General features: G+C 42.5%; 1 protein-coding gene across 13 annotated transcripts in view; it reads right to left on the bottom strand.

Annotated features, from left to right (window-relative positions):
- The window catches only part of TRAPPC8 (trafficking protein particle complex subunit 8), a 114932-nt gene that overhangs the window by 73334 nt on the left and 25595 nt on the right, over window positions 1–16003 (bottom strand). For 8 of the 13 annotated variants that reach the window (XM_074944438.1, XM_074944437.1, XM_074944442.1 and 5 more), the window contains 2 exons: window positions 15071–15158; window positions 1920–2179 (listed from right to left, as the gene is read on the bottom strand). In XM_074944438.1, the coding sequence (XP_074800539.1) occupies window positions 1920–2179; window positions 15071–15158 (348 nt within the window). The remainder of the gene's footprint in view (window positions 1–1919; window positions 2180–15070; window positions 15159–16003) is intronic. The other 5 variants (XM_074944439.1, XM_074944441.1, XM_074944448.1 and 2 more) reach the window with 1 other exon arrangement.

Raw genomic sequence — 16003 nt, 5'->3', positions numbered from 1 at the left:
AGATCATGATGAAAACCCTGTATTTCAACTACTTTCATGGTTGGGAATGGGGGTGCTGCTCAGCCCTGTCCCAGTGAAAAGAGGGCTTTCGTTGCCCAGACATGGGCACAAATAGCCCCCCCACACCTTCCAGTCACCTTGAGGGGGGATGGGTTAGCATCCCCACCCTGACCTGGAATAGGACTGCCTCCACGTTGCAGGTAACACACTGGCTCTCTAGTTGCCCTTAACGGGGCAACACACCTTCTCTGCTAAACCTGCCAAAGGTCCCCACCATGTAATATGCAGTGAGGTCATTCTGTGAATCATGAACTAACTCTTAAGCTTAATCACAGGACTTAATCAATGGAGTGCAAAAGAAAGGTTTGGAGATGAGCAATATTTCTAAAGAAATTAAACTTAAAGAACAATACAATGGCATGGTTTAGCATTGAGACATCAGGTGTTACAAAGGTAAGATTGTAAGCTCCAACCCCTTGTATAGATGCATTATGGCACAGATGCTTTTAGCTACTTGTGAAGTAGTTTGTGCTCATGCAACAGTATCCTAGGTTACGTGGGAGGAATCTTTAAGTATTTGTGGGTCCTTATCGCAGGATTCAGGGACTCCCAAGTATCTAAAAAACAAAAATGCAACCCTTTCTTCCTTCCCAGCAAGCAACAGAAGTAACTGGATTACTGTGCGTACAGACCTTAATCTATTTGGTATTCATATGGTCCTCATCACCATAATATCTTTGCTCCTTTGAGAATTCTAAAGAGGAGAATTTGGTTCTGAGGAGAACATTTGGTTCCCAAGGCAGCGAGATCTAGTCACTCTGATTTCTGAGAGTAACTTTCATGCTCTAGGTTCAGCTCCTGTGGAAGTTCTGTTTGCATGTGAGCTGCCTCCTGTTGTTCAACACTTCCCATGTGCTATCATGGGAAGTAACGGATGCAGAGGGAGAAGCAACTTCTCAAGTAGCTAGATCCAATCCCATGGAGACATTTGAATATTAGGAGAAGAGAGCAAGCAGTTGAAAAATGTGGCTACTGTAATTTGTCTTAATAAGCAAGAAAGCTGCTGCACTTTGTCAGTTGTACATGTCCCTCTATTTCTGACAGAGGTGGAATCACTAATAGGTAAAAGCGAAAGGAAGCCTGGAAACCTCTGACCAGTTCAAAGCAAACAGGAAGGGGCACAATATTCTGGCCAGTCACAGATGAAAGTAAATGGTTTTTAGTCATCATCGTTATTGAGCATTCATTTGTGTTGAGAAGTCAAAGTATCTAAAGGCTGAGGAAAAAAATACCATAGTGTCTTAAAGTACCTCACAGCTGAGGCATATGCTCTTGATAGTGGAGAAGTTACTGGCTTTGCTAAAGTAACTAAATTATATTACAGCTATGCTATCACCACAGTTGCTGGTGTACAAATAGATGTTTTGGCATGATTTTACATCATGCCACAAATTGAGTCACGGTTAAAATTTACAGGGACTTATTTTCAGTTCAAGTTGGATGAAGAGAAATAGTGTCTGTTTGATGCACTACACAGTCCAAAATCAGATAAAGTGTTTTTAACCTAAAGAGTTAAACAGACTACTGGAAGTTATAGGTTAAAATATTAAAAAGCCTACTTTTATTATTTTTTCCAAACATGCAGGTACCAAACACTGACCTTACTATGAAAGCAATGTGTTTTCATATTCATGTTTTAGTTACACACACCAACCATTGATAAAGCACCAACCACTGATAAATCTGATGGGGACGTAAGACTGAATAATTAAAAAAATTTAAAAATAAATTAACAGATACGGAGGGACATAACCCTATTTTAGATAAGTAGTCTTTTGGATGATCAGATCCATGCTACAAAAGATTCAGGGCACCAACGTTTATTAAGTAGGCAAAAATTGTTTTACTGAGCGACTTACCTGATCATTAAGCTGTCGAATTGTTTTCTCTATATGTGGCAAAAGCCCCCTAAACGTGAACTCCTGTATGAATTGTCTAATTCGATCATGATCTGTGAGCGTTAAACATGTACCATGAGGAGTCCCAGAACTGGTTTTCTTTGATTCATGCAGCGAAGCAGTCGTCTTTATGTACTCAGTGGCATCAAAACTGGTACTAGTATCACTGAGATGATCCAGTTGAAGAGGGTGAGCCTTAAAGTTATTTGATAAACCATCTACTGAAAAATAAAAGGTTCTATTTCACTAGTTGTGCATTATTTCCTGAAAACAAAAATTTAGATTTTAAGTAATCTTTACCAGCTTATGTTATAGCCTGTCACACATATGCTTACTCTACCTTCCCCTATTCAGAGCTTTGTTAAATGCATGTATATGATTATTCATGTAATTAGTTGTGCCAACTTGTAAATGAAAGCTGTTCTCGTAAACCTGTGGATTGACCAGATTGTCAATAGAGCACATTGCACCAAGACCCAGAACCCTCTTGAAAGCTATGGCCATGATGGGAGAGAGGGGAGCAAAGTGATTTAAGAACATAAGAACATTCATACTGGGTCAGACCATCTAGCTCAGCATCCTGTCTTCTGACAGTAGTCAGTGTCAGATGCTTCAGAAGGAATGAACAGAACTGGTCAATTATTGAATGATCCATCCACTTTAATCCAGTCCCAGCTTCCAGGAGTCAGAGGTTTAGGGACATCTAGAGCTTTGGGTTGCGCGTCTGACCATCTTGGCTAATAGTAATTGACGGACCTAACCTCCCTGAACTTATCTAATTCTTCTTTGAACTCAGTTATACTCTTGGCCTTCACAACATCCCCTGGAAACAAGTTCCACAGGTTGACTGTGCATTATGTTGGGTTATTTTAAACCTGCTGCCTATTAATTTCATTGATGACCCCTAGTTCTTGCGTAATGTGAAGGAATAAATAAGAGTAAACTTCCTAATTCACTTTCTCCATATTATTCATGATTTTATAGACCTCTATCATATGGTCCTTTAGTCATCTCTCTTCTATGTTGAACAGTCCCGGTCTTTAATCTCTCCTCAAATGGAAGCCACTCCATACCCCTAATCATTTTGTTGTCCTTCTCTGCACCTTTTTCAATTCTAAAGTCTTTTTTGAGATGGGGAAACTGAACTGCACATATTATTCAAGGTGTGGCAGAGCCATGGATTTATATAGTGGCATTATGATATTTTCCATCTTATTATTTATCTCTTAATGGTTCCTAACATAGTTAACTTTTTTGACTGCCACTGCATACTGAGCAGAGGTTTTCAGAGAACTATCCCCAATGACACCAAGATCTCTTTCTTGAATGGTAACAGCTAATTTAGACCTCATCATTTTGTGGATACTTGGGATTATGCTTTCCAATCTGCATCGCTTTGCACTTATCATTGAATTTCATCTGCCATTTTGTCACCTAGTCTTGTGAGGATCCCTTTGTACTGCTTTGCTATCAGCTTTAGAATTAACTATCTCGAGTAATTTTGTATTATCTGCAAATGTTTCCACCTCACTTTTCAGTCCCTTATCCCACGACGGCTTACTTTGTTCAAGAGCCTTTGGTAAGGGACCTTGTCAAAGATTTCAAAATGTCCAGGTACACTATACAGACCGGATCATTCTTGTCCACATGCTTTTTGACTCCCTCAGAGAATTTTAATAGTTTGGTGAGGCATGATTTCCCTTTATAAAAGTCGTGTTTACTCTTCCCCAACCTCTCGTATTCATCTAGTAGTAGGCATCCTTCCGTCTCGAGAGATCACGGGTATGCGCCCCTGAGAGGTAAAGAATTTACTCAGTTGGTTTTATGGCAGCCACAAATGTGTCTGAAGAGACCCACAATCTCTGCCACATCTATCACATTTAAAGGCAATGTTTCGACCATTTGGGCTCTGCCTTCTGCGAGCTCTTTTCTCCACTGCTAAGCTGGACTGCTTCCTCTCGTAACTCCGGAGACCTTTGTTAAACTCTTGTTTTCAAAGGCTGAGGTCTTAAGTGTGATATTCCCATTTGTCCACCTCCATGTCCATTTCTTTGAGGTCTCACTTGCAGACATCCTTGAAACACAATTTGGGGCATCCTTTGGGCCTTTTTCCAGAAGCCAATTCACCATAGAGGATATCCTTTGGGATGTGCCCAACACTCATTCGGCACACATGCCCAAGCCAGCGGAGTTTGAGGAGTGTTTGCATGCTGGATATGCTGGCCTGTTTGAACAACTCAGTGTTGGTGACTCTGTCCCTCCAGGAGATCCCAAAGATTTGACAAAGACAATGCATATGAAAGCTGTTGAGCCTCTTTTCCTGATGAGAAAAAAGGGTCCACATCTTGCTCCCATACAAAAGTGTGCTGATACAGGTCTTTGTGCATGTGTTGTCTGTTCATTTGTTGTTTTGCCATACCCTCTTGTTCAGTCTAGACACTGTTGTGGTGACTTTTTCAACGTGGATGCTGAGTTCTGTTTCAAGTGAAAGGTTGACTGGGATAGTGGACCCCAGGTATGTGAACTCATTTACCACTTCAAGTTCATAACTGTTGATCTTGATGGATGGTGCTTCCTCAACTCCTTGTCACATTAGGTTAGTCTTTTTTAGGCTTATAGTAAGCCCGAAGTCTTGGCAGGCTTTGGAAAAACTGTCTATTAGGCTTTGAAGATGAGTTTCTGTGTGGGTTGTAACTGTTGCGTCATCGGAAAAGAGGAGGTGTTGGATAAGGGCCTCTCGAGTCTTTGTTTTAGATCTGAAACTCGCAAGATTGAACAGCTTTCCATCAGATCTTGTGTGCGAGCAGATCCCCTCAGTTGAGGAACCAAAAGCTTGTTTCAGTAGCAGTGAAAAGATCCCAAACAGAGGTGGGACAAGTACACAACCTTGCTTAACTCCGCTACGAATCTGGAAAGCCTCAGAGACTGAGCCATTGTATTGTTTTCATATAAGTATTCATCTAGGTGTCTGATAATTCTGTTCTTTACTATAGTTTGAACCAATTTGCCTGATACAGAAATTATGTTTATTGGCCTATAATTGCCAGGATAGCCTCTGGAGACTTTTTTTTAAAATCTTTGTTATATTAGCCATCCTCCAGTCATCTGGTACAGAGGCTGATTTAAGTGATAGGTTACATACCACGGTTAGTAGTTTTGCAATTTCATATTTGAGTTCCTTCAGAACTCTTGGGTGAGTACCATGTGGTCCTGATGACTTATGACTGTTTTAATGTACCAACTTGTTCCAAAACCTCCTTTACTGACATCTCAATCTGGGGCAATTCCAAGCCATTCTGTTTAGACGACAAAACTGAGGGTATATGAATCTCCTTCATGTTCTCTGCAGTGAAGACTTATGCAAAGAATTAATTTAGCTTCTCCCCAATAATCTTGTTTTCTTTGAGTGTTCCTTTAGCATCTTGATTGCTTAGTGGCCCCATTGATTGTTTGGCAGGCTTCCTGCTGCTGATGTACTTAATTTTTTTGATGTTCATTTGTGTGTTTGCTAGTTGCTCTTCAAATTCTTTTTTGGTCAGCTTAAAATCTTTTACACTTGACCTGGCAGAATTTATGCTTTCTATTTTCTTCACTGGGATTTGACTCCAATTTTTAAAAAAGATGCCTTTTGGGGGTTTTTGGCCTCTAAGCACCTCTTGTACTCTGTTTAGTCATAGTGGCATTTTTTTGGTCCTTTTGTTTGTTTTTATTTAGTCACATTTAATCTGAGCCTATGTTATGGTATTTTTAAACAGCCCCCGTGCAGTTTGCAGGCATTTCAACCTTGTGACTGTTGCTAGTTAAACAAAATTAAAAGTTTCCTCATTTTTTGTAGTTCCACTTTTTGAAGTTAAATGCTACTGTGGTGGGTTTCTTTGGCACTTTTCCCCTACAAGAATGTTAAATTTAATTACATTATGGTTGCTATTACTAAGCGGTTTAGCTAATGACCTCTTGGACAAGATTCTGTGTGCCACTTAGGACTAAAACAAGAATTGCCTCTTCCCTTGTGAGTTCCAGGACTAATTTCTCCAAGAAGCAGTCATTTATGGGTGTCTAGACATGTTCCTGGTAAAAATGGAGATAGCTGATATCCCCCATTATTATTGGTGTTTGTTTTTGTAGCCTCTCCTCGAGCATTTCACAATTACCACCACCATCTTGGTAAGGTGGTGGGTAGTATATTCCTACTGCTATATTTTTTTATTATTCAAGCATTGAATATCTATCCATAGAGATTCTATAATACAGTTTGATTCATTTCATATTTTTACTATATTTGACTCTACGCTTTCTTTCACCTAGTGCCAATCCCCCACCAGCATGACCTACTCTGTCATGCCTATATATTTTGTACCCTGGTATACCATGTTCCATCGATTATCATCATTCCACAAAGTTTCTGTGACGCTTATTATATCGATACCCTCATTTAATACCAGGTGCTTGAGTTCACCCAGCTTAGTATTTAGACTTCTCGCATTTGTATACAAGCACTTATAAAAATCTGTCAATATTTAGTTGTCTGGCTTCATGTCCAGTAATTGAATGACACTCATTTCATCAACTTCTATCCTCTCCTCTTTACTAGGATATAGAGTACTCCTTTAATAAATTCTCCCTAAGGGATGTCTCTGTCCAAACTTTCCCCATTAGGCTAGGGGAAACTCTTGTTAAAAACTCCGATAAGTTTTACCTGCCAGCCATCTAGTTCCATTTTGGTTTAAGTGGAGTCCATCCCTCCTGAATATGTTCCCCCTTTCCCAAAAGGTTCCACAGTTCCTAATAAACCTAAATCCTTCCTCCCGACACCACTGGTCTCATCCACACATTGAGCCTCTGCAGTTCTGCCTCTCCAACTGGCTCCCCGAATGGAACTGGAAGCATTTCAGAGAATACTACCAGGGAGGTGCTGGACTACAGTCGCTTACTTAACCTAAATTTGGCCTCCAGGAGCTCTCCTACCTCTTCCTATGTCATCGGTACCTATATGTACCACAACCACTATCTCCTCCCCATTACTCTGCAGTCTACCTAGATGTCTCGAAGTCCGCAACCTCCACACCCAGCAGGCAATTCACCATGCGGCACCCAGGTAATTCACAAACCCAACTATCTATATTTCTAATAATGAATCCCTCAATACTATTACCTCTCTCTTCCTAATAACTGGGGTCCCCTCCTCCAGAGGGGCATCCTCAGTGCAAGAGGATACCATGACATCATCTGGAAGCAGGGTCCCAGCTATGAGATCATTTCCCTCCACCTTGAGGGGCTCCTTCCTCAAGACTAATCTTCCTCAACAGTACAAAGGGGTGGGACCACTTTACCATGTCCCTGAAAGTCTCTTATATGTACCTCTCTGTCTACCTTAGCTCCTCCAGTTCAGCATTCTGGTCTCAAGAACCCATACTCTGCCTCTGAGGACCATAAGATGCTTGCATTGAAAAGAGCAGGCTAAAGCCTTGTTAGTAAACTCTCAACCTAGCCTAGCAGGATGCTTGCCCCAGCACATGGTCCCCAGAACAGACCACACTATAAATGTCAATCAAGCAGGTGCACCGCAGGCACACAAACAAACAACAAACTCACCCAAGGGTCACATGGTTGCACTTGCTTGACTTGGAGAACTCCCTTGCAAAACTTTCCTGTTTGCTGCTCCTGTTCACTAGCTTCCTCAAGCAATTGATCATTTCAGACAAAATGATGTAAGATCATATCTCAGAATCTAGAGTAGTACTTCTTTTCCAGCGTGGAGGATGGGGAAGCATGTGGATTAGGTGGCTTGTTTGGAATATATATAAAAATTGAAAGTCTACTCAAAACCCCTCCAATTTCAGCTGTGTAACCATCATTTCTCTATGTATGGTCAGTAAAGAGCTCCACTCCTGGGAGATTTAAGAACAGTACCAAGCCTTGAAAGAGCTAACACTTATGAGTGGTTAGCTGGTTTAGATGAGTGCTCCAATCCATCCCCTAAACTATAGAAAAATAGGTATCAATCCAGAAGTAACCCTTCTGCAAACACTGAGAATTAATCCACCACATCATCTTGGAAATCACCACAGACTGGTGTGTCTATTGTTCCCTTGTAGTAGATAAAACTTTAACAGGGATTGACAGGCCTTGCCCTTTATCGGACAAAGATCAAACTCTGGCAACGAATTCTTACTAAAAGCACTTTTAGGATTTCTTAGAAGCATGGGACTCCAAGAAACAATTGTGTATTCTGCTCTCAGTCTCTCAACGCCAAAGAAATAAAATGTTATGATACAACTAAATCAGGGGCTGGAGCACCCACAGGGAAAAATCTGGAAGCTCTCCTCACCCCCGCCCCACCTCCACCCGCGCGCTGCGTCCCTGCTCCTATGCCTACCTCCCAGTGCTTCCCGACGCCAGACAGCTGTTTGGTGGTGCTTAGGACTTTCCAGGAGGGAAGGGGGAGGAGCAGGGACGTGGCACACTCAGGGGAGGAGGCAGAGAAGAGACAGGGCCGGGGAGGGGATTTGGGGAAGGGGTTGGAATGGGGCAGGGAAGGGGAAGAGAGGTAAAATATGAATTAATGGATCCTTGCAGCACAGCTACATTTAGTGTTTTTTCAGCAGTAATTTAGTGGGGGACGTAAAGAATATAATTTGCACTGACGTCTTTGAGCTACTCATTGGGGGAGGAGATTCTTGGGGCAGCGGTACGAAGGAGGTAAATGGACTCATTCTTGTGAATGATGTTAGTTACTTTAAATCTGTCTGTTCTGTGGAACAGGACAGGAACTTTCTTCTTTATGTATGACTCAATTCTTTTCTTCCCCCATGTCAGTGAGTTTCCCTCATTCTGTCTCTTCCCATTCTCCCAGTCACTTTCATTCTGCTTTTTGATTACTCTTCCAGTCACTTACTTTTCAAATCCTGTGGTCTGATTCTCAGGGCCATTTCCAACAAGGCCTCAGGTGAGACAGAGGGGCAATTTTAGACCTTAGGGCTAAACATAAACACTGCATACAGCTGGGCACATCATCAGCTGGTGTAAATTGTCAGAGTTCAGTGGAAGTCTGTGGAGGTATGGCTATTTACAACAGCTGAGGATCTGCACCAGCATTTCTATTCTGTAGGGCTATTATAATGTATCTTAGGTTTCAGTGATGCAGCCCTCGGGCCAATGTATAGTCCTCATGTGGTCCTCGTGGTGATTTGAGTTTGAGATCCCTGAAGTAAACCATCTACCCCCTCTTGGCACCAGATTCAGAGACAGCCAGATATTAGTATTTCAGCAAGGCCCTGAAGCTTGTTATGACCCTGAATATGCATTGGAAGCTTTAAGGGCTTTGACCGTAAGTATGGATTGGAACACAGTTCCCCAACTCTTGTGGACCTGGTTGAAGAACTTAAAGAAGTTGGAGCATCATACAGGTAAGTGTCCTTCACCCAAGCATCAGATACAAGAGGTTTAAGACTGGGAAGTTTTTCTAAGGTGGGCATCCAGATTTTTTTTTTTCCTGAGTTAATCACAAGATTAGAGCAGCTCCTACAACCAAAGTTACATAAGATGGTCGAGTTCAGGATCCTGACACAAGGAAGAAAGGAGAGCAGCAGAATATGGACCCTGGATTTCAGAAAAGCAGACTCTGACTCCCTCATGGAACTGAGAGAATACCATGGGAGAATACCATGAGGGGGAAAGGGGTCTAGGAGAGCTGGCTGTATTTTAAAGAATCCTTATTGAGGTTAAGGGATAAATCATCCCGATGTGTAGAAAGAATAGTAAATATGGCAGGCGACCAGCTTGGCTTAACAGTGAAATCCCTGCTGATCTTAAACACAAAAAAGAAGCTTACAAGAAGTGGAAGATTGGACAAATGACCAGGGAGGAGTATAAAAATATTGCTCAGGCATGTAGGAGTGAAATCAGGAAGGCCAAATTACACTTGGAGTTGCAGCTAGCAAGAGATGTTAAGAGTAACAAGAAGGGTTTCTTCAGGTATGACAGCAACAAGAAGAAAGTCAAGGAAAGTGTGGGCCCCTTACTGAATGAGGGAGGCAACCTAGTGACAGAGGATGTGGAAAAAGCTAATGTACTCAATGCTTTTTTTGCCTCTGTCTTCACAAACTAGGTCAGCTCCCAGACTACTGCACTGGGCAGCACAACATGGGGAGGAGGTGATCAGCCCTCTGTGGAGAAAGAAGTGGTTTGGGACTATTTAGAAAAGCTGGATGAGCACAAGTCCATGGGACCAGATGCACTGCATCCAAAGGTGCTAAAGGAGTTGGCGGATGTGATTGCAGAGCCATTGGCCATTATCTTTGAAAACTCATGGCGATTGAGGGAGGTCCCAGACAATTAGAAAAAGGCTAACGTAGTGCCCATCTTCAAAAAAGGGAAGGAGGAGGATCCGGGGAACTACAGGCCAGTCAGCCTCACCTCAGTCCCTGGAAAAATCATGGAGCAGGTCCTCAAGGAATCAAGTCTGAAGCACTTAGAGGAGAGGTAAGGGACCAGGAACAGTCAGCATGGATTCACCAAGGGCAAGTCATGCCTGACTAATCTAATTGCCTTCTATGACGAGATAACTGGCTCTGTGGATGAGGGGAAAGCAGTGGAAGTGTTGTTCCTTGACTTTAGCAAAGCTTTTGACACTGTCTCCCACAGTATTCTTGCCAGCAAGTTAAAGTAGTATGGGCTGGATGAATGGACTATAAGGTGGATAAAAAGCTGGCTAGATTGTCGGGTTCAACGGGTAGTGATCAATGGCTCCATGTCTAGTTGGCAGCCGGTATCAAGTGGAGAGCCCCAAGGGTCGGCCCTGGGGCCAGTTTTGTTCAATATCTTCATTAATGATCTGGAGGATGGCGTGGATTGCACCCTCAGCAAGTTTGAAGAGGACACTAAACTGGGAGGAGAGGTAGATATGCTGGAGGGTAGGGATAGGATACAGAGGGACCTAGACAAATTAGAGGATTGGGCCAAAAGAAATCTGATGAGGTTCAGCAAAGACAAGTGCAGAGTCCTGCACTTAGGACAGAAGAATCCCATGCACTGCTACAGACTAGGGACCGACTAGCTAGGCAGCAGTTCTGCAGAAAAGGACCTAGGGGTTACAGTGGACGAGAAGCTGGATATGAGTCAGTGTGCCCTTGTTGCCAAGAAGGCCAATGGCATTTTGGGCTGTATAACTAGAGGCATTGTCAGCAGATCGAGGGACGTGATCATTCCCCTCTATTCGACATTGGTGAGGCCTCATCTGGAGTACCGTGTCTAGTTTTGAGCTCCACACTACAAGAAGGATGTGAAAAAATTGGAAAGAGTCCAGCGGAGGGCAACAAAAATGATTAGGGGACTGGAACACATGACTTCTGAGGAGAGGCTGACGGAACTGGGATTGTTTAGTCTGCAGAAGAGAAGAATGAAGCGGGATTTGATAGCTGCTTTCAACTACCTGAACTGGGTTCCAAAGAGGATGGATCTAGACTGTTCTCAGTAGAAGCAGATGACAGAACAAGGAGTAATGGTCTCAAGTTGCATTGGGGGAGGTTTAGGTTGGACATTGGGAAACACTATTTCACTAGGAGGGTGGTGAAACACTGGAATGCGTTACCTAGGGAGGCGGTGGAATCTTGACAAAGCCATGGCTGGGATGATTTAGTTGGGGATTGGTCCTGCTTTGAGCAGGGGGTTGGTCTAGATGACCTCCTGAAGTCCCTTCCAACCCTGATAGTCTATGATACTCAAAACAAAATAAAAGTCCACTTCCAGCACCTTCCATTGGAACAAGGTTGTTTGTTTAGTTTTGTTAACTTCTACTCTAATCCAGCTATTTACAAGAAGCCTGCTCTAAAAAAAGGAAACTGCCAACAAGCTGACATACTGGAGAAATTCCAGTGTGTTACATGGTTAATGGATGAAAGAGGGTTCATGGGGGACATGCCTCTATATATAATCTCACCAGGAATGCTCCATGATTGGAGGAGTCTAGATAGCCCCTCAATGATCAGCGCTTGCCAGAAGGTTCCAGACTGTAGCACAACACATACCTCAAGCACATGCACTGATAGCAACAATACTCAAAAAATATTCTGAACTACAGAAAATTAATTTAACATTTAGAAGCTGAGATAGGAATTGCTCTACTGGATCAACCTGAAGGTTTAATCTACTCCAATATCCTGTCTTCAACAGTGAACGACATCGGATGTTTCAAAAGAAGATGGAAGAAACCCACAATAGGCAGATGTGTGATTAAGAATGTGATTGTATGACAGGGAGCAGGGCTCAGGAGCCCTGGGGCTCACTTCCAGTTTAGGTTTTATGTTCCCCAAGCTCATGCTTCAGGCTTTCAGCCAGCCACCTGCAGGGGTCAGAAAGGCTCAGGGATGGCTATGGTGGAGACAGGACACTGGCCAGGGAGGGCCTGGGCTCTGAGGTGGCATTGAGCATTCTCTCTCTCTCTCAGGTGCTTGGCTGGCTGGTTCTTGTTCACATAGTCAGGGTTTAGCTGACTGATGTATACAGGGTCAGGAAGGAATTTTACCCCAGCTCAGATTGGCAGCGACCTTGGGGAGTTTTGGCTTTCTCTGCAGCTTGTGGGTGCAGGTCACTTGCCAGGATTATCTGGATCAGTGGTTCTCAACCTATTCACCATTGCAGGCCGCATATGCGTCTCTGTAGGTGTTATGCAGGGGTCCTGGAACAATTTGTACAGTGGGGGTGCTGAGAGCCATTGAACCAAACTGTAAACCCTGTACAGGATGGAAACCACTTCAATCCAGGGGGTGCTGCCATACCCCCAGCACCTTTAGCTCCAACACCTATGGTGCTGTGTGGCCACATTCACACAGTATGTAATACCAGTGCCCAGGATGTATATTACTTGGGAGAGGAGGTGGGGGGAAGATCAATCAATCAGTTACTGTACAATAGTCAGGATTGTTCTGGGCTGTTAATCACCGCAAGGTAATTGTGAATTCCCCCTGCAATTTCTCCAGGCATGGACACCCAGAAGCAAGGAGGCAGCACTGCCCCTGGCAGCGGCACTCTAAGGGCATCCCTGCAGAGCGGGGAGGGAGGAAGCAGTAGGCTGCTGGCTGACTGCTGCCTGAGCTCCTCCCCTACCACAGGGGGCTGCTTTGCCTTTCCTGCTGGCAGGGAGTGCTCCAGCAGGACTCTGTGGCACCATCTCCCCCTCAGCCAGCCCTGGCCTGGCCCCTGCAGGGACCCAGGAGTGAGGCAATAAGCGGGAATCTTTCAATTTTTTTAGCACATAGCTGGGCCACGCAAGCGGCCCATCGGTAGAGAACCACTGATCTGGGTATCTCTCAATCATTTCCCTGCTGTTGAGAGGGCCTTGGGTACTGATGGACCTTGGTCCCTCCTATTCTAGTCTCCTGTGAATTGTAACAGTTCAGTCTAATTTTGGTTGTTGGGTTCACACTGGGCGATGCTAGGTGGCACTGGTGTCCTGTGATACACAGGAAATGTGACGAGATGATCTGGAGAACGCTTTTGGTCTTAAACTTTATGACTACGCAAAGTAACATCACATCACAATCACATTAGGTCCCATCTTAATTTCTAGTACTTAGTAAACCTCATGCATCAGGATTTTAGACATTTTCTATCTCTTCCACAAATTGTTGTTGATAATTCTGAACATTCTTGATTTCCATGTAAGTGACTAATCCTTATTTGAATCTTGTTCTTGGGCTCTACAACTTCCTGAAACAGTGTGTTCCAGTTTAATTTCATATTGTATGAAAAAGTATTTTATCGGTTTTAAATTTCTCACTTTTTAATTTCACTGAATGCCCCCTTGTTGTGTTATGAGACAAGGAGAGCAGAAATTCTCAATCTATCTTTTCCAGACTATGCGTTATTGTATATAATTTCATGTCTCCTCTTATTTGTCTCCTTTCTAAGGTAAACAATCCCAAACTTTTCACTCTTCTGATGAGAGTTTTTTCCAGTGCTCTTTGTCATTCATCACATTTCTGACATCCCTCTAGATCTGCAATGTTCTTTGAGATGGGGTGACTAGTAAGGCATGCAGTAGTCCAGATGAGGCCATACCACCAATGTATATAAAGGCATAATATTCTTCGTATTCTTTACCATCCCATTCCTTGTACAACTTAACATTTTGTTTGTTTTATCTGATCACAGCTGCACACAAAGCAAAGGTCTGCAGTGAAACCCAGGTCCCTTTCTTGAGCGGTTATAGTTAAAATTTAAGACCATGTGAGTGTGAATTGGTTTGCATTACTGGCACTTAATTTCATTTGTTATCATATTGCCCATTCCCCCAGTTTGCTCAGGTTTCTTTGAAGTTCCTCAGAGTCCTCTCTTGTCCTTACTAACCTAAATAACTCTAATCTGTACATTTGGTACCTCATCACTCACGACCCTTTCCAGATGATAAATGTATTAAAACATGGAACCAAGTACAGAACTTAAGGCACCCTGTTGTTAACCTCTTGCTATGACAAAAAAATGGCCAATTAATCCTACTCTTTGCTTTCCATTTCTCAGCCTGTTTTTGATCCATGACAATACTTTGCCTCTCACACCGTGACAACTTCAATTGTTTAGCAGACTATTGTGCAAGACCTTGACGAAGGCCTTTTGGAAATCTACTGTTGACACAATTCTAAGAGATTAGTTAAACTATTGTCCTTTATAGACACCATTTTGTCAGGCCCTGTCATAATATGATCTTCCAGGTGTTATTCTATATTTAAACATCATTGCAACCAATAAACTTTCCAAGAAAGAGTTCCAAATTTACAATTTCAGTTTGTGGATTGCCAGAAGTTCGTCACACCCCTAGAATACACTTGTGGAATACCAAATATCAACTCTTAAAATTTAGTTATACCAACTACAATTGTGCAGAAAGTGTTGAATCCAGCAAACACTGTTTAATGTTTATAATACAGTAGGTACCAAGACATAATCAGAATCAAGGCCCACTGTTTTATGCACTTTACAAACACACTAAGACATGATCCCTGCTCCAAGGAGATTATACGGAGACAAGATAAATGACATTTTACTTTACATTTACATGCCTCCATTAACATTTTGCATTTTACAATTTTGAACAAAAATCAAAGTTACAAAAATACCTTGGATGTCATTATCTAAGCCATCAGATATTAAGTGGTCAGCATTCTTATTTGAAATTACAGTATATGGACCATCATCATAAGATTCCTATCAGGAAAAACAAAAAGCATTAGTACAGCCAGTTTTTAAAAAGCTGTTTGCAAATCATTAGTAATTCCTGTCCTTTCTTCCCACAGCAATTTGATTATTCAGATATTACATTTTAGGAAGCAGTGTCAAATCATATTTTAAATGGATGCTCCTCTTACAAGTTAGCTTCTCAACAGCTAACTCTTAAAGCTTTGAGAAATTGCCTGGAAGTGTGAAACAAAAAGTCAGAGAATCAGGGGCAGATGAGAGGTTCAGAAAAGGTCCAAATTCATGACAGCTGGACCTCTCCAAGTTAGCTCATTAGAAAATCATCAGATATTTTAGAGATGTTATATCAAATAGAGCAGAGAAAGTAGGAACAACTTTAGCCTTCAGTTGCAGAGTGGCTTTGACAACAAGTCCGTTAAATTTCAGGTGCCACCATATATTTAGCAGGAATTGGGGAGGGACTCCCCAATACACTTTCGTCAAAGACTTTCTATCAGTGAATATAGATCAGGGAAAGAGGTGAGTCACATCCGCAAAGGAGAGGAGCTGTTTTCAGTGCAGGGACCCCTCTGCATCAGAGGTTCTTTGGCTGTAGAAGTCTGCTTCTCAACATACCTGTGACAAAGAGGATGCTAAATACTTCAGAGACTGACATGCACCACTACTAAACGTCCTGACACCAAAGGCAGATAGACCCTATCAGACTGGTTTCAAGACCTCATCGCTAAAGCAGCACTTACTTGTTTCCTCTTGGCCTCTTTTTGTTCACTCATTTCCTACAACACTTTCAAAATCTTAAACTGATGGGAAGAAAGTTAGCCTCAGTAAACTTCGAGAAAGCAAGCATATGTAAA

This window comes from Natator depressus, chromosome 2, assembly GCF_965152275.1.
Source record: "Natator depressus isolate rNatDep1 chromosome 2, rNatDep2.hap1, whole genome shotgun sequence".
Classification (NCBI taxonomy): domain Eukaryota; kingdom Metazoa; phylum Chordata; order Testudines; family Cheloniidae; genus Natator; species Natator depressus.
This window is presented reverse-complemented; position numbering and strand designations above follow the sequence as displayed.